General features: G+C 32.1%; 2 protein-coding genes and 2 long non-coding RNA genes across 4 annotated transcripts; 3 read left to right on the top strand and 1 right to left on the bottom strand.

Annotated features, from left to right (window-relative positions):
* The first annotated feature begins 2613 nt into the window (after window positions 1–2613).
* Window positions 2614–3682, top strand: LOC111916028 (uncharacterized). Its single transcript, XM_023911672.3, has 4 exons — window positions 2614–2794; window positions 2874–2949; window positions 3050–3222; window positions 3361–3682. Exons 1-4 carry the CDS (start codon window positions 2679–2681, stop codon window positions 3434–3436), a joined length of 441 nt encoding a protein of 146 aa, XP_023767440.1. The 5' UTR covers window positions 2614–2678; the 3' UTR covers window positions 3437–3682.
* A 2694-nt stretch (window positions 3683–6376) lies between these two features.
* Window positions 6377–7571, top strand: LOC111915975 (uncharacterized). Its single transcript, XM_023911607.3, has 4 exons — window positions 6377–6736; window positions 6815–6890; window positions 6999–7171; window positions 7327–7571. The coding sequence occupies exons 1-4, from the start codon at window positions 6621–6623 to the stop codon at window positions 7403–7405; spliced, it is 444 nt and encodes a 147-aa protein (XP_023767375.1). The 5' UTR covers window positions 6377–6620; the 3' UTR covers window positions 7406–7571.
* Window positions 7572–18352: 10781 nt separating this feature from the next.
* On the bottom strand, window positions 18353–19629 carry LOC111916029 (uncharacterized). The gene is made up of 3 exons (XR_002858356.3): window positions 19472–19629; window positions 18904–19374; window positions 18353–18585 (listed from the first exon to the last, which is right to left on the bottom strand). It is a non-coding gene; the product is annotated as an uncharacterized LOC111916029 (long non-coding RNA).
* LOC111916030 (uncharacterized) lies at window positions 19426–25053 on the top strand. Its single transcript, XR_002858357.3, has 2 exons — window positions 19426–19562; window positions 23313–25053. It is a non-coding gene; the product is annotated as an uncharacterized LOC111916030 (long non-coding RNA).
* The last annotated feature ends 1371 nt before the right edge of the window (window positions 25054–26424 follow it).

The raw sequence follows: 26424 nt of genomic DNA, 5'->3' as shown, positions 1-26424 counted from the left end.
TTTATGCATTTTATATATTTATACACATGCATAATTTTTATGTATTTTTTTTTACGAAAAACCTTCTAAAACATGTATGTGTATATGACGTATATTTTTTTACGTAATATATATATATATATATATATATATATATATATATATATATATATATATATATATATATATATATATATATAACATAATTTTTATGTATATTAAATATCTTTTTTGTGCATTTTATATATTTTTTTATATATAAAATATTGTAATTATTACGAAATATTAAAATTATTTACGTTTTATAAATAATAATATTAATAATAATTATAATAATAATAATAATTATAATTATTATATATATATATATATATATATATATATATATATATATATATATATATATATATATATATATATATATATATATATATATATTAAAGTTATGAAAGATATAACAGTGACAATTTTTTTTTGTCAATTTTGGTCCTCCAACTTACAACATTACCCTTTCATCTTTATGCTTTTGTTCACAAACAATCCTTTCACTTTGGTTTGAATTTTTCATAACCCTCGCCTTTTATTACATATTATTAGTATTTAATCTTTTGGCAGAAATGGTCCCTTATTATTATTATTATTATTATTATTATTATTATTATTATTATTATTATTAGACAAAATTACACGATTGGTCCATGTGGTTTACCAGATTTAACATTCTCTTTTTAGTTTTAAATTAATGTTTTATTTATTACAAAATACCCACCCACCATCTGTCATCACCACCACCACCACCACCGCCAAAATTACATAAATGGTCCATATGGTTCACCCATGGTGACAAATTCAGTCCCTACTACCTGAAAAGACCAAATTACCCTCATATTAACGGACAAAAAACAACCAACATGCTACTTTACTTTACAATGCAATACCTTCTGACCCCAGCAACACCGGAGAATCTTTTCTAGTTGTAATTAAGACTTATGCGTTTAAAAGGTGGTTGGTTTGTGTTTGGGAGGTTGTGGGTTTGAATCCCACTTCCTCATTTTCCTAAAAAAAAACTGTTTTTTTCATGTTAAAGAGTAATTCGTTGACGTGGCATGCCACATCAGCACCTGTCCAGTTATCATGCCATGTGACATGGGTGACATGCTGAAAAGGTCAAAAGAGACTAAACCGAATGAATTATCCGAGTTGTCATGCCATGTGGCATGGATGACCTGCTGAAAAGGTCAAAATGGACTAAACTGAATGAATTATCCGATTTTCTGGGCTTTTTTATTAAAAAAATGGGATTTTTTTAAAACTTTTGCCAAAATATTGGGACTTTACCGTAGTTATCCCCAATGACATTAAATATACCGTTTCGTGATATGCTTCATGGTCTTGCTATATCGATCTTATCTCCTCTCATCAGTTATCCTCCCACCTACATGTTTATGATTTTGCCTATTAGATTTATTGAAAATTTTAGGGTTTCTCATCATTTTAGGCCATTCTACTCGCATAACCAAAGCAAAACAGAAAGTAAATTGAAACATGAACAACTTAAAGAACTAAAGGGGGAAGGAACATGTATTACTTAAGAATGCTTACAACTACAAGAGAGAAAACAAAACTTAAAGAGGTGATTCACAAATGAGGGTATCCTACTCATATATACAAGTGTTTTAACATACTACAAATTTGGAACTTGCTTTTTCTCACAATAGATTTCAAAAAAAAAAAATCAAACATACCTTTTTGTGAGAAAATGAATGTTTGAAACTCATAAATGAGTTCCAAAGTAGGTCAGTTTCAAGAATAAAAACTTATTTTTGTATTTTCTCAAAATGTTAATTTTGTACTACCTATTTCTAGAAAATTATGATAATTTCTTTTTATTATCTCTTATTATCGTCTCCGTAATATTAATAAACAAATACCAGAACTTATTCTACTTTATATTTAACTGATTATTTTATCGTGCCGCATGTTCGAAAAAATAATATTTATGCGTCGTGGTCATTACCACGAATTGCATGACGTCGTAATCAATTTATAATGGGAATAGTGGGAACGACGAGAGAACTTGGGAAGAAAGCCAAAACAAGAGGTCAACACACACCAGCTACTACTCTATTCTTCGACCACTCAATTTTCCATGTATTGCATTTCACCCCCTATCATTAACCGAGTTTTTATCTATTGATATTATTGATGTACATTTTTTTTATATCATAATCACAATTTTTAGCACACGAGAAATATAACATAGGTACCATTAATAGCCACATGTCGAAGAATACGATTTTTAATTGAATCATTATATTTAATTTCATTTTAAACGAATTGTTGTTTTTATAAATGTATAATAGATATATGTTTATTTGGGAAAGTGTGGAGTAGTGGTATTATGATATATTATGTACATTTTTCTTTAAAATTTATATCCATATAAGTCTTTCAAAATTGCTAGTTTAGTTAAGCGATATTGATTTTGACATTTGAGATTGCAACAAAAAAGAATGAAAAGGGTTAACGTGTCATACCCTCAAAGTCAAAGGTAAAAGTTTAGAAATTCTCGATACTACAAGGACTTTTCAGCAATTCATCTCAAAGCCAGCTACAAATACCCTGAACCTAAAGACGAAGGTGTTGAATCCTACCTAGTTTTCAATTAATCATCTTCAGATCTTCGCCGGAGAAAAAAGATGACCGGAATAGTTGAAATTTTGCCGAAAGAGTATGGCTACATCATTCTCAACCTCACTGCCTACTATTTCCTCAATCTGTATATGCAGATTCAGGTCGGCAGAGCTCGAAAGAAGTAATATTTCCAAACAAACACTGTTTCACTTTCATTCTAATTGCCCTAATTTGAAATTTAACAAAATTTTCTGTTGAAGGTATAATGTTTCATACCCAGCACTCTACGCTACTGAAGCAGATACCAAGGATTACAAACTCTTCAACTGTATTCAGGTTTGTACAGATCGCTTGCTGATTTGTGAAAAATACATCATTTTTCTTCGATTCGTTTGTGGGATTTTGATGAATCTGAGTTTTGTTTGTTTGATTACAGAGAGGGCATCAGAATTCGCTCGAATCTCTGCCGATCTTCTTTGTTTTGATGGTTTTGGGAGGGTTTAAACACCCAGTTATATGTTCGTATCTGGGATTAGCATACACAGTTACTCGGTTTTTCTATTTCAAGGGTTACTCCTCCGGTGATCCTAAGGGACGTCTCCCGATTGGGTATGTGAATTCTAGTGATAAACCCTTGTCTCTTTGCTTTATACTTTTAATTCGATGATATTTAGATTAAGTTTCTTGTAAGGAATGATAATGGATCTGTAATCTGTATTCACCTTGGATTTCATGTTCTGTCTGCAGAGGATTCAACGGTCTTGCATTATTGGGGCTTGTGATAGTCAATATCACTTTTGGGGTGAATCTTCTAAAGGCATAAATCACAAGCATCATGAAGAAAAGAATGTTCTTTGGGACCCTTTGTTTTTTGTTGTATTTGATTAGAGGAAGAAACAGTTTCATTTTGTAATGTTGATGAGAAAAAAAATTATTGTTTTTACTTTTTAGTTGAGGCATTGGTCTTTAAGCTGTTGTAAACTGTAGTTTTAAGTGCATTTGGAATGATAGTTCCAAGAGCTTTCAGTAAAATGTAACTCTTTAATAATATTGCATTTTGTTCGACTCATGAGAATCCTTCAATGTTATCAATATAATCTGTTCAAAAAGAGGACTACAACATAGATTTGTGTGAATTTACACAGTTGCACAGTCTTCCAGTTAGGAGTATACATCCTACACATAACAAGTCGGTAGGCAACCTTGATAGGATCATATAAGATAAAATGCATGGCAAAATTGAGAAACCAATATTGATCATATATTAGAATGATTAAATTTGTAATTAAGTCTGTTATCTTATCTCACTTTGCACATTGAGAAACCAATATTGATCATATATTAGAATGATTAAAATCTGTCTCAAGTTCAATGATAGGAGAACAAACGGAAATAGAGATTACAATAGATACACCATTAAAAGTAAATGAAAACCTTTGGAAGCAAACATGTGTATGGTTAGGGACATCAGACATGCATTGGTTGGTGTTGTGAGGTGGTATTGACGACCCTTTAAATTTTATTGTGAAATGCAAAAATTAATGGAAACTCTTCAAAATTCGCCATAAATCCATCACAAATCCTTCGAAAATCTGTTGGGAATCTGTCATAAAGTCCTAATAAATGTAAATTTAATATAAATTTATCGATGTAACCCTTTTAGAGATGGAAACTGTCGTCGCAAAATGAGTTTTTTTAGTAATGCAACCCTTTAAAAAATCATGCAACCCCTAATAAATTTGATATTGTTGGTTGTTTTTTATATATAATGTATGATACTAACAATTTGATATATTGTTATGATGTTCAAGGGTATGAGGTCACATTAAACGCTATGTTTCGGGTTCGGTTAACCAAACCGAAAAAGTCAAAAATTTTGGTTCGGTAAACCTAAAAAACAGTATGGTTTTCAGATTTTTATGTTCGATTTTTTGATTTTTGGATATTTTGAAGGGAAAATTTGTGAAATGACCAAAAAGTGGAGGTGTTTGAAAAAAATTACCAAGAAAATGGATGTTTCAGAAAATGACCATGAGCTCCACAGAGAGGTCTCTGCAAAAATCATTCAGCTTTGAGGAATTAGAAAAGCTCTGAGAAAGTGGCGTGGCATTGTGGTAAGGGTAAATTTGTAAAATCAAAAAGAAAAAACTTAACAAAATTGAAATTTTTTCTTATAACGTAGTTTTATAGTTTAATTTGTTATGTTGAATCAATGGTATGTGAAAAAATGATGAAACATCGCTAAATTAACAAGAAACACTTACCAAAATTGTTTTTTGGCCATGGTTATGCGAAAAACAATTCCTGAGAGACATGTGTTTGAAGAACAATAGGAATTGTTCTTCAAACATATGTTTCTGAGAAATTGTTCTTCGTATAGCCATGGCCAAAAAACGATTTTGGTAAGTTTTTTCGATTTGAAACATAATTTTTTCAAACGATTTCAAACACAATTTATTCGATTTTGGTGAGTTCAAACATAATTTTTTCGATTTCAAACATAACTTTTTTCGCAGCACCCTTTCAATTTTGGTGAAGCTTTTTTTTATGTGTGTTTTTCGAATTTACCACTGCCACGTCACTTTCTCATAGCTTTTTTATTCCTTTGAACCAAAGGAGTTCCTTTTTTACCCTCTATGTAGAACTTGTGGTAATTTTCCAAAACATCAATTTTCTTGATTATTTTTTTCAAACGCCTCCGATTTTTTGTTATTTCACAAATTTACCTCTAAGTCTGACTATCTTGACAATGCACCAACATGCCTCTGCCGGCGGAGACTTAACTGATTATATTATTGTGTCGCATGTGCGGAAGAAATAATATTTATGCATGAGTGGTGGTCATTACCAAGAATTGCATTACGTCAAAATCAATTCGACCATTCATTTTTCCATCTATTGCATTTTCAACCCCTATATTTAACCGACTTTTTATCTATTGATATTACTGAATGTTATTTTTAGGAAGGAAAATAAAAAGATTCTAACTTGTTATCCTGTTTATCTTCCAATGCTACGGTGGGGAGAGAAAAATGAGAAAACGAACTAAGAACATAATTCAGATTTTACCAAATGTTATAATCTTAGAGGGTGTTTGACAAAGCTTAAAAAATGAGCTTTGTAACTTATTACTGGTTTGATACCGGTATAAGTCAAAAAAAAAGGTTTGAGTAAAAAACAACTTATAGTTGTTGGTAAGATCTAATAAGTCAAAAAATGATAAGTAACGTACTCATTACTTAATAAAAACTCATTATTTAAGTCTTTTCAAATAAATTTTACGGAACACCCTCTTATTATTATATGGTTAAATATGTGGACTGGGAAAAAAGATTTGCATCTTTTAATTGAAATATGACAGATTCTCATTAATTTTCAATCAACATTTAGATTTTGGTTATATCTGCTAGTTATTTAAAAAGAGTAATAATTTCATTAAGTTATAAATAAAATCAAAAGTTGTATTTATCTCCAAACATAAGAAAACGTTTAATGATTGATTTAGAGAAATAACTTACATAACTATAATCGTTCATGCATGTGTAACTTAAACAAGTATTTTATCCTGAAATTTTTCAAAATACCTTTCTTTTGTATCATAACAGTTTTTTTGTACACTAGAAGTATAATATAAATACCACTAATAAATAATAACCACATGTCAAAAACTATAATATTTTATTGAATTAGTATATTCGATTTCATGGCAACGAATTATTGTGTTTATAAATGTATAAACAAATATTTCTAGTTTTATTAAGCGACAAAAAGTTTTTGAATTTTGACATTTAGGATTGCAACCAAAAAGAATGCAAGGGTTAACATGTAATACTCGAGAAACCAAAGGTGAAAGTTTAGTACATCTCCATACTACAGGGACTTTTCGGTAATTCGTCTGAAAGCATACTACAAAAACCCTGAACCAGAAGACGACGCTTGCTGATAACGTCGTTAACAGAATCCTTACCAGTTCTCAAATAGTCATATATCTTAATCGGAGCAAAAAGATGGCCGGAATAGTTGTTCTTTTACCGAAGGAGTACAGCTATATCATTCTCACCATTATCACCTACTGTTTCGTCAACCTGTATATGCTGCTTCAAGTCAACAAAGCTCGAAAGAAGTAATATTTCCATACAAACACTCTTTCCCTTTGATTCTAACTTCCCTAATTGGAAATTTAATAACTTTTTCAATGAAGGTATCATGTGTCATATCCAGCACTCTACGCCACTGAAGCTGATACCAAGGATTACAAACTCTTCAACTGTATTCAGGTTTGTACAGAATTACAGATCGCTTGCTGATTTGTGAAAAATACATCATTTTTCTTCGATTCGTTTAAGGGGTTTTGAGGAATCTGAGTTTTGTTTGTTTGATTACAGAGAGGGCATCAGAATTCGCTTGAATCCCTTCCGATCTTCTTTGTTTTGATGGTTTTGGGAGGGTTTAAACACCCAGTTATATGTTCGTGTTTGGGATTAGTTTACACAGTTACTCGGTTTTTCTATTTCAAGGGTTACTCTTCCGGTGATCCTAAGGGACGTCTCCCGATTGGGTATGTGAATTCTACTGATAAACCCATGTCTGTTTGCTTTGTACTTTTAACTATGATTTGATGATATATGCAGATACGATTTCATCTAAATAAACGATTTTGTAAGGAATGATGATGGATCTGTTTTCACTTTCGTTTGCTTGTTCTGTTTGCAGGGGATTCAACGGTATTGCATTACTGGGGCTTGTGATAGTCAATATTACGTTCGGCATAAGTCTTCTGATCACGGCATAAATCACAAGAATCATGAAGAATCAAGAAAGAAAGCAGATTCTTTGGGGGACCCATTGTTTTTCGTGGTATTTGATTAGAGGAAGAAGCAGTTTCATTTTGTACTGTTGATGAGAAAAAAATGATGGTTTTTGTGTGGCAAAAAATGAAGGAAAGAGAATTGTGATAAGGGTATATTAGTCTTTTTAAAACTCGATTAGGAACTATAATTGAAACAAATCCAAACCACAAGAACTTTCCAAATGAAAACGAAAGAGTTATGCATCAAACACATAGACTTCTTTAAACCATAAGGAGCATTTATGTAGTTTACTTTAAAATTTAAGTGATAAACCGAAGTGATTAGTGGTTACAAGGTCTTTTGAACCGGAATAAAAATGGTAAACAACATCATTTTGTCCACGTCAAAACCCGTCCCATGATTCACGTGAGAGATCAATTGCAGAATTCCGCCAGTATTTTAGACGTGTCAGTATTTGAATCTTTTAAACCTCGGATCTCTTGTATGAAATTTCACTGCTCAACTATTAGACTTCCGATGCGTTGACAAGTTTAAAGAGCAAAGAGCAACGGAAAATGCGTTCAAGTTTAAAGAACAAAGAGCAATGGGAAATATGGAACCCTTAGGAAAAAACGGAGTAACCCTAAAAATGATTCTATTGCCGATTTTTTTCGAAGAAAAATATAAGAACCAAAAGGAAAGTTTTGACTGTTCTTTCCGATATTTCCTCCTAAACAAGGAAATATAAGGTCATAAGCATTGTTGACTCGATAATGTGATCACCACATCCACCAAGGTGACAATATCAATAGTTAAACTTGGAAAAAGGAAAGAAAAGTATTACAAAATCTATAACTATGCAAACTATCCGTACACGTACTAGCTTCAAATGATGAAAGAGAGTCTTCTTCTTGCTACCACCATATTCATCATCATTGCCACATTTATAGTATCTCTTTCAAATAAAATCAACATCACGTTATAACGAATTTTGTTAGATTTCTCTATTGAATCTTTCTATTGCTTGTGTTTTTTTATTCATCAATCTTGAGAAGATGTTATGCTTGGGGAAAATATGCATGATATGCACATTCTTGATAGTGTTGGGAATAACAATCGGCTTGTTGTTCGGTTTTGGCGTATTCAGTGATGGATTTCATAAGATCAAGAACGTGTTTCATTATTCTCAATCTCATTCGTATTCACATGTTGTTTATGGAAGGTCTTTTCGCTCCCCTCCCCCGTTCTAATGTAAATTGTCATCAACAAAAAGTTGTTTAGAATATATGAATTCGGTTCAAAATTCCAGGTATTCGGTTTTGGGAACGGATTCATATATTGTCTTTTTTAATATAGATACTCGATGTATTTGGAAATGTGAATTATATATTTTGAAGTATCTAATTTTAGTTTGTAATTATTAGAATATTTGAGTGAAGTACATGTATAATGATCTTTCTTTATATGTGTTTCAAGTATGAAATAAATAAGTTTGTTCATACCTATTGGCTTGTAATCCCTTAAAATGACGAGTAAATATCATCATATGGTGTTGAGTGAAAAACAAAATACATAAAACCAGTAAGGGCATTTTTGGTACAGAGAATTGGAACTGAAGCAGAGAATGGAAATGGAGAGAAATGGAATTAAGATGGAGAAAGAGAATTGATTCTCATGTTTGGTACCACAAAGAAATTACCATAGAAATATATATATAAAGATCAATTCTTTTGTTTGGTTCTACTAATCTATCGAATGAGAAATGATTTTTTTTTTATCATGTTTACTTTATCAAACAACAATCTTTTGTCATAATGATTTTTTTTATTTTATTAAACTTTTTTTATGTGTTATTGTATTTTTTTAACTAACAGTACTCAAAGTTCAAATGAAGTATCTTGTGGGTATATTTGTATTGGTAAATAACATTATGGTTTATTTGTGATTTTTTTAAATTTATCAAAGTGAATGCGATTTTCTTATATGTGTCGTTTTCAAAAAAATATATATATTAAAAAGTTGATGTCAAAATATTAAATCAACTAGCAAAATAATATAAAAAATTACTGTTTGTCGAAATTTTGAGTCATGGTTGTAAAAATTTGGAGCTGTGTCCCATTAGATTTCCTTTTACCTTTTGACGTCCTATTATTCATAATTTAAAAAAGTAGTAGACTAGCAGCGACATTGTTTTCGTATCCATTTCTCCGCTTTTTTACTCAATTCTCCCTAGAAGGTAATTTTTGTTTTCTCACCTTTTCTCCTTATTTTATAGAGAATCAAATAGGTGGAAAGGGAAACGATTTTTTTCTCACTTTCCTCATTTTTAGTGTCAAACAAACAAGAGAAATGGAATCAATTCTATTTCTCTCCTCCCATTTCTTTGTACCAAACACCTCCTAAGTGATTAGATTGTTTATAAAATATATACATTGAAATTTTGGTATATGGAAATCTGGATACTCAAATTAGTATCCAAAAGTTTCAATACTAATTTGGATATCATTTGTCAAGATTCAGTATCGCAAATTTTAATATCTCTACTCTACTCAATGTCATAAAGTTCCAATATTAGTTTGGATATCAAAATTCGATATTAAAATTTTTCATATATCTAATATACTCAAATGGTTATAATCTATCGAAGGACTTGTCATGGTAGTTGATGTAACAAGGTAGGAGAGAGAGTTTAATTAGGTATGTACCTAGCTAAATTTGGATTTAGGGCCAGTTTGATTTGATACTTACCCAGTCCGGTTAGACGTTTTTGTCTGACTCGGTCCGATCAAATACAGTCAGACTGTTTGACTTGTATCTGACCCAATCCATATGTCTAACTCGGTCCACAAATAATCGCTGATTCGGTCCACAAAAAAAATCACAGCTGACCGAGAAAAATCTTTTGGTTGCCCTTATCCCAAATCACGTGTGCTCCTTAACGCATCTTCTTCTTTGTCGCTAAAGTCATGAACGAATGCAAGTCTTAAGCTTCATCGCTTCCTCCTCAACTACCGACCTCCTCCTCCACCGTCACCTTCCTCCATCCTCGTCGCAACCGCTGTCACCAACCTCGTCCTCTGCCGTCTCTCTCCTTCATTGTTAGTTTCTTGTCTAGTCCCTTCTTTATCTCTACAAAGCGATTTCCAAATGGATTGTTCAAAGACCTAATTATTGATTAGTATTGTTCTTCTCCCTAAAGCCCTAGTTGTTGCATAAAGTAAAAACTTTCTCCATTTGAATCCCGAATCAGTGATCACTGTCATCGGTTCTTAGGCGTTTCATATATGTTTTTAGTGTTCTGGATCGTTTTCCTGCTTCAAGTTGCTTAATATTTCAATTATGCTTGTGATTTTTTACTATTGGTTTATTATTATCTAATGTTCTAATGTTGAATCAGCTACAAGAACAGAGATCATTGATTTCTTATGAGTTGGATTTGAGGGGGTCCAACTAGTAATGTGGAGAAACTGATTATGATCCTATCAGACAATATAGTCTTGTTAGTTCTGATGAATAGCTTCATGCTCTAGGAGTAGTAGTTGATGTGATTTTCTTGCCTTGATCTTGCTCTACATGATTTTCATGTCCATTATTTTGTTATGCTCGTGATTATTTGCTGTTGTTCTGCAAGGATTTTGTTGCTCTAAATGGTATTTGTATTTCTCAGTTTCTAGAAGGACAAAAATTCTTCTTTGATGGGAGCTCCTACAACTAATTTGAAGGAGCTTCACATGGATCCAAATGATTTGAAAGATGTAGCATCTACAACAGTTTGATGTTTGTATGCTAGAGCTTCACGTGATTTTGATAATAATGTTTGATTTTGCTGTAAGGATAGAACTCTACAATGTGTAATTGGTAAAACTATATCTATAATTTGTCAAGTTAAACGTGAAGATGCAAGAACTCAGTTGTGTCATTTAATTTTGTTTGTTATGAGATTGCATTTAGTTTTATTTTTTATTCATGTAACTTGGAACTTGGAAGGTGTTTGCTCTTATGAATGTATTTGTTTTACTTTGGTATATTCTATTCAAATTATGACTTAGACATGACAAATGTTTTGCTTATTATAAAAAAATGTTACCCTAGATGTAATGTATATATAAAAATTTAATGTTATAAATTAAATGGTAAATCATAAATGAATTATTATAAAAAATGTTGTTTGTGGGTAATATAGTTATTTTGCACGGTCAGTCAGAAGCAAAATCAAACAACAAGTTTCAGTCAGAAGTTAACTCAGTCAAAACTTCTAACCCAATCAGCTTATAACCCAGTCAGATCTAACCCAGTTAGCAACTATCAAACGACCCCTTAGTTACAATTATGTTAAGGGATAGCCCATGTTATCTTTTAAATTTTCCATGGTAATGTAAATAGTTTAACAAATTCTATGACATACTACAGTTTTATATGTTTATATGACGTTTAGATAGAATTATTAAAGGAAGTGTTAATTTAAAACATGAACATTTAAATTGACATCAGAAAAGAGAGCTCTTTGGGCGCTACTACACATAATTACTCATAGTATTGTGCATGTAAGTCCTCTCCTTAGCTTTTAGGCTAGCTCGAACGGAACAACTGGCAAAGATTTCACGCCGCGAACAAACTTTCTCCGCCTGAAAATATTCTCGCGTCCCTTACGTTAACCTGAAAGGAATTAAATTTTGAATATTGGTAGATTAGTATGCATAATGGCAGCTTTAAAAGGTTCTCCAATCTGGGGGGGGGGGGGGGGGGGGGTACAGGGGGGCACCAGCAACCCTTACATTTTTTGGCCACAGTGGAAAAAATTTCGAAAATTTTCAAAATTTTTCTACTATCGTGCAACCCCTACTGTGAAATCTTGCGTCCGTCTCTGCTCCAATCCAAGGACTTAGTGAATTTGCGGAAAGTAAAGAATACTTAGCATTACATACACAACGTAAAATCAATAAAAAAATAATTTATATTCAAGTGTTTTTTCTATTATTAATGCATAATATCAATTTAGAAGCCCAATAATTTTGTGAAAAAAATAGATTTCTATATTTTACCATTATATCTACTCACAAAATATCAAGGACAATGATGTTCTCATAAAAAAAAAAAGTCCACCATTTCCAATTGGCCGACACTAAACAGTCAAATACAAACTAATAACAAAAACCAACAGAAAAGTCATCTCAATCGAATGTCATGTCAAAAAAACAAAGATCTATCAGAGGTTGTTAGTTGCAAATAGAATTTAATTAGACGTACTAGATTGCGACAAGTCAACACAATTTTGATTAGCTTTAATAAGATATAGATGTTTTGTATAAAAAATGAATATTATTTGTCACAAGTTGTTATTTGCAAATAGAGTTGAATTAGGCGTACTATATAGCCTATAAGCATGGTCTTTGCGACAAGTCAACACAATTCTGCTTAATTACATAGGATATATAGATGTTTTGTATAAAAATGAATATTTTTGTTACAAAAGTACAATGAAGTAAGTTTTAAATCTCTATGCTTAATAAAAACCTCCCTTAAACGCCACATGTCACCATTTTACTCCACTTCTTGCCACGTGTCACTACTACACCTATGTGCTGCCTGCTTTTCCCGCCCATTTCTTGTAGTCAAACATCGACATCTTTATCTCCTATTAATCAACAAATCAGTTTTAATACTCCAACATTCTATCATTGAAAGCATTATATTTACGTTTGAATGTTGTACATATAATACGAATAAAGATATGATATCAGCTACTGATAATTCAATCGCATTATCTTTTACCAAAAATAACTCCAACATAATAGGAATGCAATCAATCCCCTAAATTAGTTTTCTTTATTGACATTTTCAGAGCTATCGATACTTCTTATGCATCTTTGCAAACTACCATTTGCATTCAGACATTTGAATCCATCAGGTTAGTATAAAACAAAAAATTGTTCACTGATGGTAGTTTATGTGATGTACGATCTTTTTTTCTTCTTCTCCTTATGTTTCTGATACCTTCCTTTGATTATTTATGTGGTAAGCAAAAGGTATAATGTCAGTTTATGATCATTTACACTTCTGTTTATGTCCCTTTTCTAAACAACCTAATATTTGTTAACAACCTACTAACTCTTTTGGGAAACCTAATCTTTGAGTTCCACTTCCAAGTCTATTAGCATCTACCTATAGATATATATAGATCAGTCCCTGTACTGATACTCATAATTTTTAAACCCTTTTTTTTTTTTTTATTATGGGTGTCTTCTACAACCCAATTCTTACCTGCAAAACTTCCATCAATGAAAATAACAAAATGATGTAAATTAAAATAATTTTTTTTTTACATAATAAGTGAAAAAATGGGGAAAAAATGAATACGTGAAGATATATTTTTCCTGGTTTGCCTTCGGAAGTGATAATGTAGCAAGAACAGAGAAAACTATCATCGATTTCATGTATATTCCTTCGTTTCTTAGATATTTTCACTTGTATGTAAAGAAATAGTATGGACATCAGAATGTCACAAACCCAAGTCCTACCTAAGCATTCAATGATAGTGGAATGAAGAAGAGCAAAAAAGAAAAATACAATATTTATGCTACAGGAAAAAATTTATGCTATTTTTCGGCTACTTTTTGCACTTAACAACCATTACAACAATGAACTTGGCATGTAGTAGCATTCTACAACTAATACCGTTTATGTCCCTTAGCTTAATGTTGTATGTTTTTTTTCTGTTCATCTGTTAGTGTGTGTCAATTTACATTGATTTTGTTGAATTTTATATATGTTACTGCGTGTTTATATATATGTACTCAACAATTGTTAACAATTTACTTACCACGTTTTATAGCAACCTACTTTTAATTTTTTTTAATTTTTCTTCATGTGACTGTTATTCATCCCAACTTGAAGGGATCATTTAGGTATTAATTATTATTTTACTCTAATAGTGGATGGTTTGGTACAATTAAAAGAACAAAGGGCAAATAGGGCAATTTGGTCCTTTCATGGTTGTTACCAAAACTCCACCATTCAATACAACTAAAATGCTATTTGTTTTTTTATTTTTTCCATTTGTTTACTCAAAGGGCCAAAAATGTAATGTAGTTTTGTTATTATGATTACATTTAATACACATTTAGCATTTTTAAATTAAAAAAAGAACATATTACCCCTACTACCTTTTCATGTTTTGGTATTTCTACTTATTTCTTAGGGACGTCATATATAATTTTTTAGTACTTTTTATTATTTCATTTTCAGTTTTTCGTATTAGAGCCATATTCTTTATAAAATTATTTCCTATTATAGCCCTATACTTTATAAAATGATTTCTTAACTAAAACAATGCCTTGAATGAAAAAAATAGTAAAATAAATCTTTGTAATATAGAAGTACGGAACTATGATGCTATAATATGCAAATAGTTGTAAGTAAGTTGTATGCTACAACTATATTACTACAACTCGAAAAAAGAGACTTATATGTATTACTACAACTGGGCAATTGACTTTTTGTACTTTATCAACATGAATGATCATTTACACTCTCATGTATTAACACACCAACCAATTCCTACAAACATTTTGATAAAAACGAATATTTAAATGGAAAAGTAAACACAACATATATATTTCATTTTAATGAAATTCCTATGAAAAAATTAATATGGAGAAGATGTTTTAGATTAGAAGTATAATCATATGATCCAACAGAACATCACGTTTATCAAAAACAAAAGAGAACAGGATGACCAAATTTAAATCTGAATTATTAAGGGAAAAATAGTTGAAGGGCAGTTTGGGAATTAACTTTAAAAAGTTAAACAAAAATGTCACTTTCACCGGATATAATAATCCTACTTTTCATTCCAACGTTGCATTAAAACATAATTTTCTTTTTCTTTTAGTGAATTGTCTCTGAATATATCTTACCAGAGACCATGAAATTCAACGATGATACTTTTAATTTAAAAATAAAAAAAAAAAAAAAAAAAAAAAAAAAAAAAAAAAAAGAAGAAGACCATATTAGCTTCCAAAACCCCAACTCAAAATACAAAACATGTGCATCCACTTGTGTTGGATTCAGCTATGTGTGCAGCTTTCAATGGGCTCATAGACAACACAGACAAATAACATTTTAATTAATTTTTTAAAATACCATTTTATAATAATTTTATATATTATGGTCGACAATTCTATAAGTCAATCTAATTTATACTATATCATTATACATGAACATTTTAATTAATTTATTTAAACGTAAATATCATCAAAACATATTAAATATTATTTATTAAAGACAAATAACATAAATATGTAAATTGTTAATTGTTTCAAGATAATTGATTACTCATTATGATTTAGAACTATCCTTTATTTACTATTTTATTATTATTCAATTTCTCAATCATTCGAGTTACAAGAGATACCAATTGTCTCTAACTCTTACTCTAAAATTATTAATTTTATTTTTACCTTTACTTTATTATTTATCAAACAAGAATATAAAGGACACATACATTACTTTATTATTTTTTATTATTTATCAAACAAGAATATAAAGGACACATACATTAAAGAGAGAAGATAAAATAGAAAGTTATACTTGGATAATTGAAAATCCAAGAAAAAAATATACCACATCATTTTCTCAACATATATCCGGTGCTCAAGTTATTCATTTTTAACCAACACATTACTTGTGTTGTTAAAAAAACTAGGAATTAACTTGTAATGACCATTGTCTATTTGGATCACTTTAACTATTAACAGGTATAAGAATTTTTATCCATCTTGAAGTTCGATATTGTGTATAAAGAAGTTTTTAAAAATTTATAAAAACAATGTATACTTTTATTATTTATATCAATTATTTTATTAATTAAATTACCATTAATTCACCATTTTAATTCGTAATTTTTTTGTGTCTATTTATTTTTCTTATATTATAATAGTTTTTAAATGTCATATAACAACTGTCATTTACATGATTGTTTATGTTTCTCTTTTAATATTTACAAATTGTCCATCGGATGTGCAAATTACTATACTTTCATAGTTTCAATCAATCATTTTATAATATGAACTTACTGACAAAACATTTATATTTACAAATTATTAAAACAAAAGTTATCATTGCTCAATAATTACGTTATAATTTTATTAAAAATATTTTTTTTTTTTCTCATCCGTGGTGTCCACGGGTTATAACCTAGTTCAATAATAATTACATAAACATCCGTTATTTTTTAATTTTGATCCATAAAATTTCTTCATACCTTATATTTTCATTAAATTATGCTAATATCAGATCAAACACTAAAATTATTTTTTAAAGCATAAGGAATTATTAAATCAAAATAAATAATTTGGAAAAACAGAACATAACAACCTTAATACATGTCGAACTATCGCATTCATGTTTGTTAATATTTACCTACTTATGATCCTACAAGTGAAAAGTTATCCCAATCACACTGTGATCCCATTCTAAAGCAAGGTTTTAGTAGGATTTTAGGATCCAACTAAATCATAAGTAGATATGTCATCACCTCTTTAGTCTTTATTCTATAATAAGGTTTTTAGTATTTTGAATCTTACTCAAGTCTTTATTTCTACTAAATCCAATGCATAGTCTAAAAAGCTTTCCAATAAGATCAAATCAAACTTCAAAAATTTATCCATTCAATTCGAAATCGAGCATTACAAATCATGAGAAGCCTCATAGATAGAGTAGCAAAACTTCATTTATTAAGAGCACAATGACATGCATGCCATTTACTTTATGTTCTGTTCATTTAGTTGTACATGATCACAATGATATTGTTTCTTTTTGCGATTAAGATGTTTTGTGTCTAATTAGGACAATTTTCATGATTACATCTATAAAAATTATTGTTATTGTCTAAGATATTAAATTTGATTTTCCCACCGATGCCTTAAGCAACATCAAGTTATAATCGCAAACGTAAAAACAATACATTACAATCAAATTTGAAGACTAATTCATATGCATATAACATTTTGATTTGGATCCACTCTTACGATTATAATTTTACAAAATACAAAATGATCATAGATAAAATTTCAATCTTGACAACCGCAATATAAATTATTGTTTTTAACAATGTATAATATATGCATTTTGGGAAATGTGGTAGTGGTGGCATAATGATATCTCATATTATTTATTATTGGTTTCCTACGATATTTAAGATTGGAAGTTGTAACTGATAGTCGATATTTCTTTGGAGGTGAGTCTTACCATGGCGTCAATCACTAGAATCATGAATAAAACTATGTCCTTCGGTTATCGTGTGTGTGTGTGTGTGTGTGTGTGTGTGTGTGATTGACTCTCCAATTGCCCACATTCACTTTACCATACGAGATACAAGGGTATTTGCAATGTCAAGGCGTTTAAGGAAGGGAAGATAGATCACAATATTTCTTTAAGTTGTAGACTTGTAGCATGTAATTTGTAAATTGTAATACAAAAAAATGTGTTTTTGAAATGGATAGTTCCAAGAGCTTTCTATAAGTATAAAGTGCAAATATACAATAATAGCAACCATCTTATTTTTAAGTCCATCCTTTGTATTTTCTTACCTAAAAATACAACGTTTGGTTCATTACATTAGGGAGTTTTTAACTTTTTAATCAAAATAAAAGAGTAAATTATATAAATCGTTACTATGGTCTCATGTGTCAACTCTATCTTCTTCCTTTTTTAATTGGACCATCTTTATAGTAACCAAACATAAAATGACTATATTACCCGTACACTTACCTATCTATATTTTTATTATTGTATTTTATATTTGTTATATGATAACTATTATTAAACTATTAAAACTCATCTTTACCCCTCCCAACATTCAACATTATCGTCCACCACAAAAAGCTTGTACCAACACGATCTCCAAATTCACACCACAAAAGTTCTTCATTTTTAAGGTCATTATTACATATACGCAAACAACTATTTCATTGATGCCAAGATCAAATTTACAACAAAACATCCAGGAGCATCCATTACAAGACATATAATACCCTATTTAGAGTACTTGATTTAGTATTCTTAGTCCCAAAGTTACTTACATGATAACCCAAAAGTGGTGAACATATGTTTATACAAAATGAACACTTAGTATTCTTGTTAGAAGCTTAAGCTAGCTCCTTACCCTTAGCATAGCTTGTACCTGAAATTTATAATGAATTTAACAAAGGATAATTACACTTTGGGGTTTTGGGGTAAAGGAGCTAATAGTTAAAAGTAATTAAATAGATTATATAAATCTTCAATTTTACCTTCTTTTCATAGTTGAAAATTGAATAGAAGACTTGTGATTATGAGAAATTGGGTCAAAATCATTCAATGTTCGATTACATTTACATATAAATCATGGCTAACAAAAACCCGAATTTCAAATAGAATCTGTTTTAGCAGATAAGTTCCACGAATATCGACAAGAATATCAACAGGATTCTAAAGGAGAGGATTTGTGCGAATAACATACCTTATCTTTTGGAAGAAACCCAAGCACCATTAATCCAGTTTTGATGAACCCTTAAAAATCCCAAGGGGAAAACAATCTCTTCCTTTGAATTTTCAAAATGCACAAAGTAATTCGACCCTATTTTCCCGCTAATTTTTCCGACCCACCACCCATCCTTCTCGTAGGCGTCAACAGCGTCGCCCAACGAAAATCCAGTTACCGGAATCTGTGGAGGAAGCGGCTGGATTTGATCGGCGGAGACCACCTCTCTCAAGGGCCCGAAACCGTCTTCTTTCAGGAGAGTTCTGTACTGGATAATGTACTCTTTCTTGGAAAGCCTAGCGATGATGTTTGCTGTGTAGTATGAACCCTCGAACCCCTCTTCGTTGCTTGAAATTTCGACTCTGTCGCCTCTTTGAAACGCCATTGTTGTCGACGACGATGATGCTTTTTTCTTCATATCAGCAACAGAAAGCTTCTGGGGTTTCGTTACTGAAAATTGAAAGGAATGCTTAAAAATCAAAACATGATCATGAGCTACAGCCTACAATAAATTGAAGAGAACAGGTAAAATTTGATCTTGACGAACATTTGAACTAGAAAAAAGATCAGCGAGGACGTTTCTCGTGATCGATCTTGGTGACAATCCCCAGAAAAGCAAAATATCCCTAAAGCTGAAGGTACGCGATTTGTAGTAATCCTATATGCCTCTTGACCAAACTAGAGAATAGCAACATGTCTTATACTCTAAAAGATGATTTTATTTCTTATGGCAAATAATATTTGCATAGTATGTAACTTTATAATTTTAATAAAAGTACATAAACCACATTATTTTTTTGGGCTAATCAATAGCTAAAAATAGAAATCATGAGTCACAGCGTAATCATTTTGTGAATTTTGTTATAACTCTAAAAAAAAAAAAAAAAAATTCCACTATGCAAGCCAATCACTTGTGAAGATTTTGATTTTTTTTGCAAAATGAACAGTTTTGCCTTTACTAATTACTAGTCTAACTGCGATATGATTTTACAATATATTTGCTTTAATGTTGTAGTTTTTTCTTTTAACATACGTTAGAACATCTACAATGATAAATCTATAATATTATAATATTATTTAAAAATATTATCACCATAGTTGCTATTATAATACCTTATTCAAGTGTATGTAAGTCGTCAAGTGCTCTTGATGTGGTTATCTTTTAAAAACATTTACATGTGGAATTCAGTCCCAAAGTATGATCATAGGTTTTACAAATTAAATTCGAATTAGGTATAGGAGCAGTCAACATAGTATCATCAAAAAAGTTTAGGGATATATACACTAAAGTCTCAATATTTTCAACGATTTTACAAGAAAGTCGTAAGCTTTAATTTTTTTTATAGTAAAGTCCTAAATTAGACTCTAGGGTGTTAGGAGCCTATGTTGAGGGATGTGTTGAGGGCTTCCTTGTATGTTCTTGTTTGATTGGGGCTTGGAGGTCTGAGTCACGGCCCGAAGACTTGGTAGGATCAGTTAAGTCTTATTGGGATCGATTTGTGTTTTGTTAGGCTGTGAGTGTTGTTGTTGGTTAGTGGATCGGGGGGTAAGCTCGAGTGTTGTTCGTTAGTGGATTGGGGGTAAGCCCGGGTGCTGTTGTTGGTTAGTGGATCGGTGGTAAACCTGAGTGTTGTTTTTGGTTAGTGGATTGGAGGTAGCTCGGGTACTGTTTTTGTTTAGTAGACTAGGGGTGAGCCCGAGTGTTGACAATAGATAGCCAAGCATAGCTATTAGAACCGAGTATAAGCATGGCCTAGTTTAGTATGCGACCAGTTGGCTTTCGTCACATTGGTGCACTTATGTGCAGGATTAGCATGACGACGTTCGGCATAGAATGTCTTGAGCTGATCAAATCTACAGATTTCCAGACAGTTTGGTTGATGTGAGGGGTTGCATCATGAAGTAGAAGCGAGAAATGAATTTGAGGACAAAATCTAATTTAAGTGGGGGAGAATTTTAACATCTTGTTTCCTATCATTTCTTATTTCAAGGTCGTGGGTCGGAAGTCAATTGTGTAAAGGCTATGGGCCTTAAAGAGGCAAAGTTTAGTCTTTGTGGAAGGAGGTAATCATGGTTAAGTGATTTAACCCTTGAATTGTGTTTTGGGCCGAAGGGTAGAAAGGGAAAAGTGATAGGTCGGGTTCTTGCATAAATATGGATTTTTATTCGATAAGTTTTTAGCCCAAGATATTTAGATAATATTGTGGCGCTCTTCAATACCTTTCCGTGGATATAAAGATCGTCGAAAAAGGATTTGGAATGAAGAAGTTATGATTTTTAGAAGTTATGAGGGTTTTGGGTTTAGCCTAGTACGCTAGGCGTATAGGGTGTACGTTGGGCATACTAAGCAAGGATGATCGCGGAGATTCAACTTGGTACGTTGGATGTACCAGGAGTACGCTGGACGTACGCGATCAGAACCCAAACCCTAATTTTGGGTTTTTGAGCCCTATTTTACTCCTTAACTTCCCCCAAACCCTTTTCATTCTCATCCTCCACCTCTCCAACATCCTCCCTTGAAACCCCAACCCTAGTTTGAGCCTTGTGAGCAAAAGAAGGTGTTTTTAAGTGCTTTGGAGTGTTCTTGGTGCATCTTGGAGAAGAAAGAGCTCATTGGATAAGTGTTGGTTGCATTGAAGCTTGTAGATCCAGACCTTGTTCACCTTAATCTTTCTTCTAGAGGTACAAAACTGGAATCTTGGTGATGCATTTGTTAGATCTAGCTAGTTTTGGGTGTTATGAGCTTTTGGTCACTTTAGTGCATAAAGTTTAGATCTTGAAAGTTGTGACCTTGTTATGAATAAATTTGGAAACTTTATCCATCTAAACATCATATTGATTTTGATCTGAAGGTTAGACACTTAGACATAATGGATTAAGTTGAGAGCGATGCACTGTTGGTCCCTTTGAGACTTAAAGACTAGATCTTGTTTGTTTGGATCATCCTAATGGATAAAGTTGGAAACTTTATCCATTATGAAGCTATTAGGAACCATAAAAATATGATTGTGGCCCTTCCATCCCTTCCATGCAAGACTTATGATGTCTTAATGGATTAATAAGTTAGGGTTTTAGCTTTTGGATCTTTCGAGCCATGGAAAGTCATAAAGGTGGAAACTTTATGACTTAAGCCGATGTTCTGAGCCTAGATCTGATCTCTAGACAAAAGGCCTTAATGGATAAAGTGCTTAATAAAGGAGTGAGGACAGGCCGTATACGTTATGCGTACTCAGCAGCCTTGGACTTTAACTTTTGTTGACTTCCGTTGACCGTTGACTTTTTGACCTAGTTTGACTTTGGGTCAAACTTAAGGGATTTGGACTATTGATTAAGGTTTTACCTGGTTGTGATGATTATCGGATTCACGGGAGCAAGTAGTGCAGAAGGGAGCGTATTGCAGTGTTTCAAGGTTCTTCAATTCAGGTGAGTTTTGCCACATTGTACCCGTGGGTCGAATGCACCTATACCGGCCTACTAGTTTTGCTTATCTTTTAGTGGAGGGATGCCATAGGGACTATATATAGTCATGTAGGATAGACTGATGACTCTAGAGTAGGATCACCTGTTCGGGTGTCTATCTCACGTCTGAGTATATACGATTATGCATTCCTTGGATTGTTGGTATTTAGTATGTTATCGTGTTGTAGTGATCTGTTAGATCTATATCATGGTATATAGGATGTTGCTATGTTGTAGTGATCTGTTAGATCTGTATCCTGGTATATAAGAGATTGTTGTGATATAGTGATCTGCTAGATTTGTGTATATATCCTTATATGATAGGAAGTTGTAGTAGTGGTATATTGGTTATCATCTAGTGGAGTGCCCTAGGGGTTGTATGTAGTCATGTATGATAGCCTGAGAACTCTTGATCTAGGCTTTCTTGTCTGTTCCTTGTTTGTTTGTGGCTCTAGAGTAGGATCATCTATTCAGGTGGCTATCTCACCTCTGGTTACGTATGGTTACGCACTTCATGGAGGTTTACTAGTAGCATGATAGTGTGCTAAGAGAGGAATATTAGGCGGTAGTGAGTTGTATGATTGATGTTTTCCTGTATTATGTACCTACTTGATCCTTGATTGTTTATATGTCGACATATGGTGGTAGTGGGTTGAGGTAGTCTTGCTTTGTGCTGTAGTCTAAAATACTCGATGCAGGTAGGCTATAAACGATTGGGTTGAGGCGGTAGGCCAACAAACCCTGGGTATTCCATCCTAATGACTGATTGGACCCGTTACATGTTGGCATTCCAGTCTGCGGACTGATTGGGTTGGGGTATTCCAACCTGATGATTGTAGGCCGTTATGCATGATTGTATGCTTATCATATGGGGTATTTTGGGGGATACTCAATAAGCTTTATGCTTAACCAGTTGTTTATTGTTTCAGGTATCATCAGTTATCATGGGAAAGCAAAGGCGTGGTTGTACACATTCATCAGCAGCAATGAAGATTTCGCGCTTCAATATTACTATGATTTTCAATAAATATGTGTTGGAATAAACAATGTTCTTAATAATGGATTTATAATTAGGAAGTTCTACTCTAATAAAAATGAAATTTTTTTGTTGTGAAAGTGGGACGTTACACAATCATTTCAGAACGAAACCAGAACCAATATCAAGAATCTGGAACAACAGGTGTCTCAACTTGTCACTTATGTGGGTCAGCTAGAATCTCAAGGAAAGTTATCGGGGCACATTAAAAATAACCCAAAGCACAATCTGAGTGCTATTTTCTTTAGAAGTGGAAAAGTTATGAAGGTCCAAGCGTATCTGAACCAAAAAAAAAAAGTTGAAGAAGACTATGAAGAAGTTATGGTTGAAGAAGAAGATGAAAAAGATAAAGAAATAGAAGCTGAAGAAGAATATGAAGAAGTTTTGGTTGACAAAGATGATGAAAAAAGATGAATGAAAAGAAACCCTAAGACCAGACAATCCAAATCTGAGGGAGTACAATCCAGTTGTACTATTCCCATCCCGATTGAAGAATACCAAGCGTGAGCGAGAGGATGAGGATATAAATCTTTTGTGAGGTTGAGGTAAAATTTCCACTTTTAGATGTTATCAAACACATCCCTCATTATTCCAAATTTTTATATGAATTATGTGTTTCAAAGAAAAGATTTAAAACTAACGAAACATTAAAAGCTAGTGAAAATATTTCTGCTATTTGGCAAAAGGGTTTACCTCCAAAGTGTATGGATCCGAGAGTTTTCTCGATTCTTTGTAAATTGGGCGACCTTAATTTTCCAAAAGTCATGCTTGATCTAGGAGCTTCAGTCAATGTCCTTCCCTTTTCTATTTTTGAATAATTAAAATTGAGAACTTTAAAAAAGACCAAGATAATTATCGAGTTGGCTGATCACTCGATAGTACACCCAAAAGGTGTACTGGAGGATGTTCTTGTCCAAGTGAATAATTAGATCTTTGTTGCTAATTTTTATATTCTGGACATGGATAATTTGGACATATAAAATACAAACTCTATCATTTTGTGAAGTCCATTTATGAAAACTGCAAAAACAAAAATAGATGTCTTTAATGGCACGATTTCATTGGAGTTTTATGAGGAAGTGGTTAATTTTAAAATAAATGATGATGATTTTCCTTCTGATAAAGTAAATGTTAGTTATCTGAGTACCAACAGTCTTTTGTTTGAGGACTTCTGTGAGTTTTCTAATGTCTCTATGTAAGAAATATTTGTTGACAGGAAATTATCTAACAGATTAGAAGAGCTAGAAAAGGGAAATATTAGGAAAAAAGAAGGGAAATTAGCTGTTGAAAAGAAGTTAATAGAAGATGATAAATCTGAAGAGGAAAAGGAGCATCTAACTTCTACTGAAGAAACATCAGAAAAGGATCTAAAAGAAAAAGCTAAGCTTGGGGAAGAAGAGGAGAAACTGATTTCTGCTAAAGAAAAACCAGAGAAAAAACTGAAAAGAAAATGTAGGAGATGTGATTTTTGATAAGAAACTGTCACACCCCCGAACCGTCAGAAATGACGGCGGAAACGTCCGGGGGCGAGTGATGTCATGTGTAGTATCACAACAATTGTATCATAGCAAACATAGTAAACACAACCAAACATTGAATACATAATAGAATAAGATTTACATTGTCATTACAAAGTTTTGTTTCTTAGCAAAAGTAAAACAGAAAGACGTGACTCTACGCGCCGACTTCTCCAAAAGTCCTGGAAGTACCTGTCTACTAATTTCCTGAGAATACAAGAATTTTTGAAAGAATATCATCAAAAAGCTGGTGAATTCATAAGCATTTTTGTTTTGGAAAAACGATTCTTTATTCTTTCGAAAGGTACATTATTTTCCTCCAGAAAACCTTACATATTTTAATATGGTAAAAGTTAGGTAAACATGATTTCTGCTAGTTCATCTTGCGAGCACTTAGTGTATACAAATCATATACAATCCAAATCGAACAAACAGCCGACTGTGTGGTTCTGCCCCAAGCCCACAACCAAACAAGGAACAGGAGAAGAGGTGGACACCACACATTCCACTGGTTGTCAGATTCTCCTGTACATAATCCTGAAGTATTCACTGGGTACTTACAACATTATCTAGTTTTGATATGGTGCTATTGATCCTCAAGAAAATTCCTTATTTTCTTATGAAAGGTATGATTAACCAATTCCTTCTATGACTTCTTAGTTTATATTGGTTATGTATAAACCAACATCGAACAGACAGTTAATTGTGTGAGTTTGCCCTAAACCCACAACCAAACAAGGAACAGGAGATGAGGCGGAAACCACACATTCCACAGTCTATCAGATATTCTTCATACATAACTCGGACGTATAAACTAAGAAATCACGGAATTATTAATGAATGTTCATTAGTTGATTTATAAACCATCTATTTATAAAATACCAGTGATTACCCCGGGAAATCCTACATTTCCCTTAAGTGAAAACTATTGAATTACTCGATTTAAATAAGAACATATAAGTATCTACCATACTTATATAGATTAAACATAGTTTCCCTGAAAGACCCTGGTTACTTGAAGTAGATTAGCCTTATTACATAAATAAAACTAATAAACATGTGGTGAACTAATTCCTGAAGGTATTATTAATACCCTCTAGTAATCAAATCGGTTATTACATTGAGTTTAGTTTACTTGATTCATTATGTTATCTAGGTTGTGAGTGTCAAAACCGTACTTAGACTTGATATGGCACGTAACGGGGCCAGTATCTTTTTATGACTTTGTCACCCCTGGACTTGTCGGTCCAACTATAGCTAGCAGTAAGGTGCGAGATAGTCAGTCCCGTATAGATCTATACACAATAGTCACGTTCTCCCTACAAGAGATTCTGGTTACAAGTGCTAATCCTACACCCTGATTCTGTGGGGGTTTTACCAAGGACGTGTCTCCAAATTTAGACTAACAATTTACAAGTAATAATACTGAAAATCTTGTTTATGATCTATATGAATCCTTTATAAAATAACACAATTTACGATATGATT

Source organism: Lactuca sativa, chromosome 2 (assembly GCF_002870075.4).
Source record: "Lactuca sativa cultivar Salinas chromosome 2, Lsat_Salinas_v11, whole genome shotgun sequence".
Classification (NCBI taxonomy): Eukaryota; Viridiplantae; Streptophyta; class Magnoliopsida; order Asterales; family Asteraceae; genus Lactuca; species Lactuca sativa.
This window is presented reverse-complemented; position numbering and strand designations above follow the sequence as displayed.

Excerpts from the sequence above, each read along its gene's own strand:
- LOC111915975 (XM_023911607.3), top strand. The coding sequence starts at position 6,621 with ATGGCCGGAATAGTTGTTCTTTTACCGAAGGAGTACAGCTATATCATT. Across the intron at positions 6,891-6,998 it reads AACTCTTCAACTGTATTCAG|AGAGGGCATCAGAATTCGCT; the intron begins GTTTGTACAGAA and ends GTTTGATTACAG. Across the intron at positions 7,172-7,326 it reads AAGGGACGTCTCCCGATTGG|GGGATTCAACGGTATTGCAT; the intron begins GTATGTGAATTC and ends TTCTGTTTGCAG.
- LOC111916028 (XM_023911672.3), top strand. The coding sequence starts at position 2,679 with ATGACCGGAATAGTTGAAATTTTGCCGAAAGAGTATGGCTACATCATT. Across the intron at positions 2,795-2,873 it reads GTCGGCAGAGCTCGAAAGAA|GTATAATGTTTCATACCCAG; the intron begins GTAATATTTCCA and ends TTTCTGTTGAAG. Across the intron at positions 2,950-3,049 it reads AACTCTTCAACTGTATTCAG|AGAGGGCATCAGAATTCGCT; the intron begins GTTTGTACAGAT and ends GTTTGATTACAG.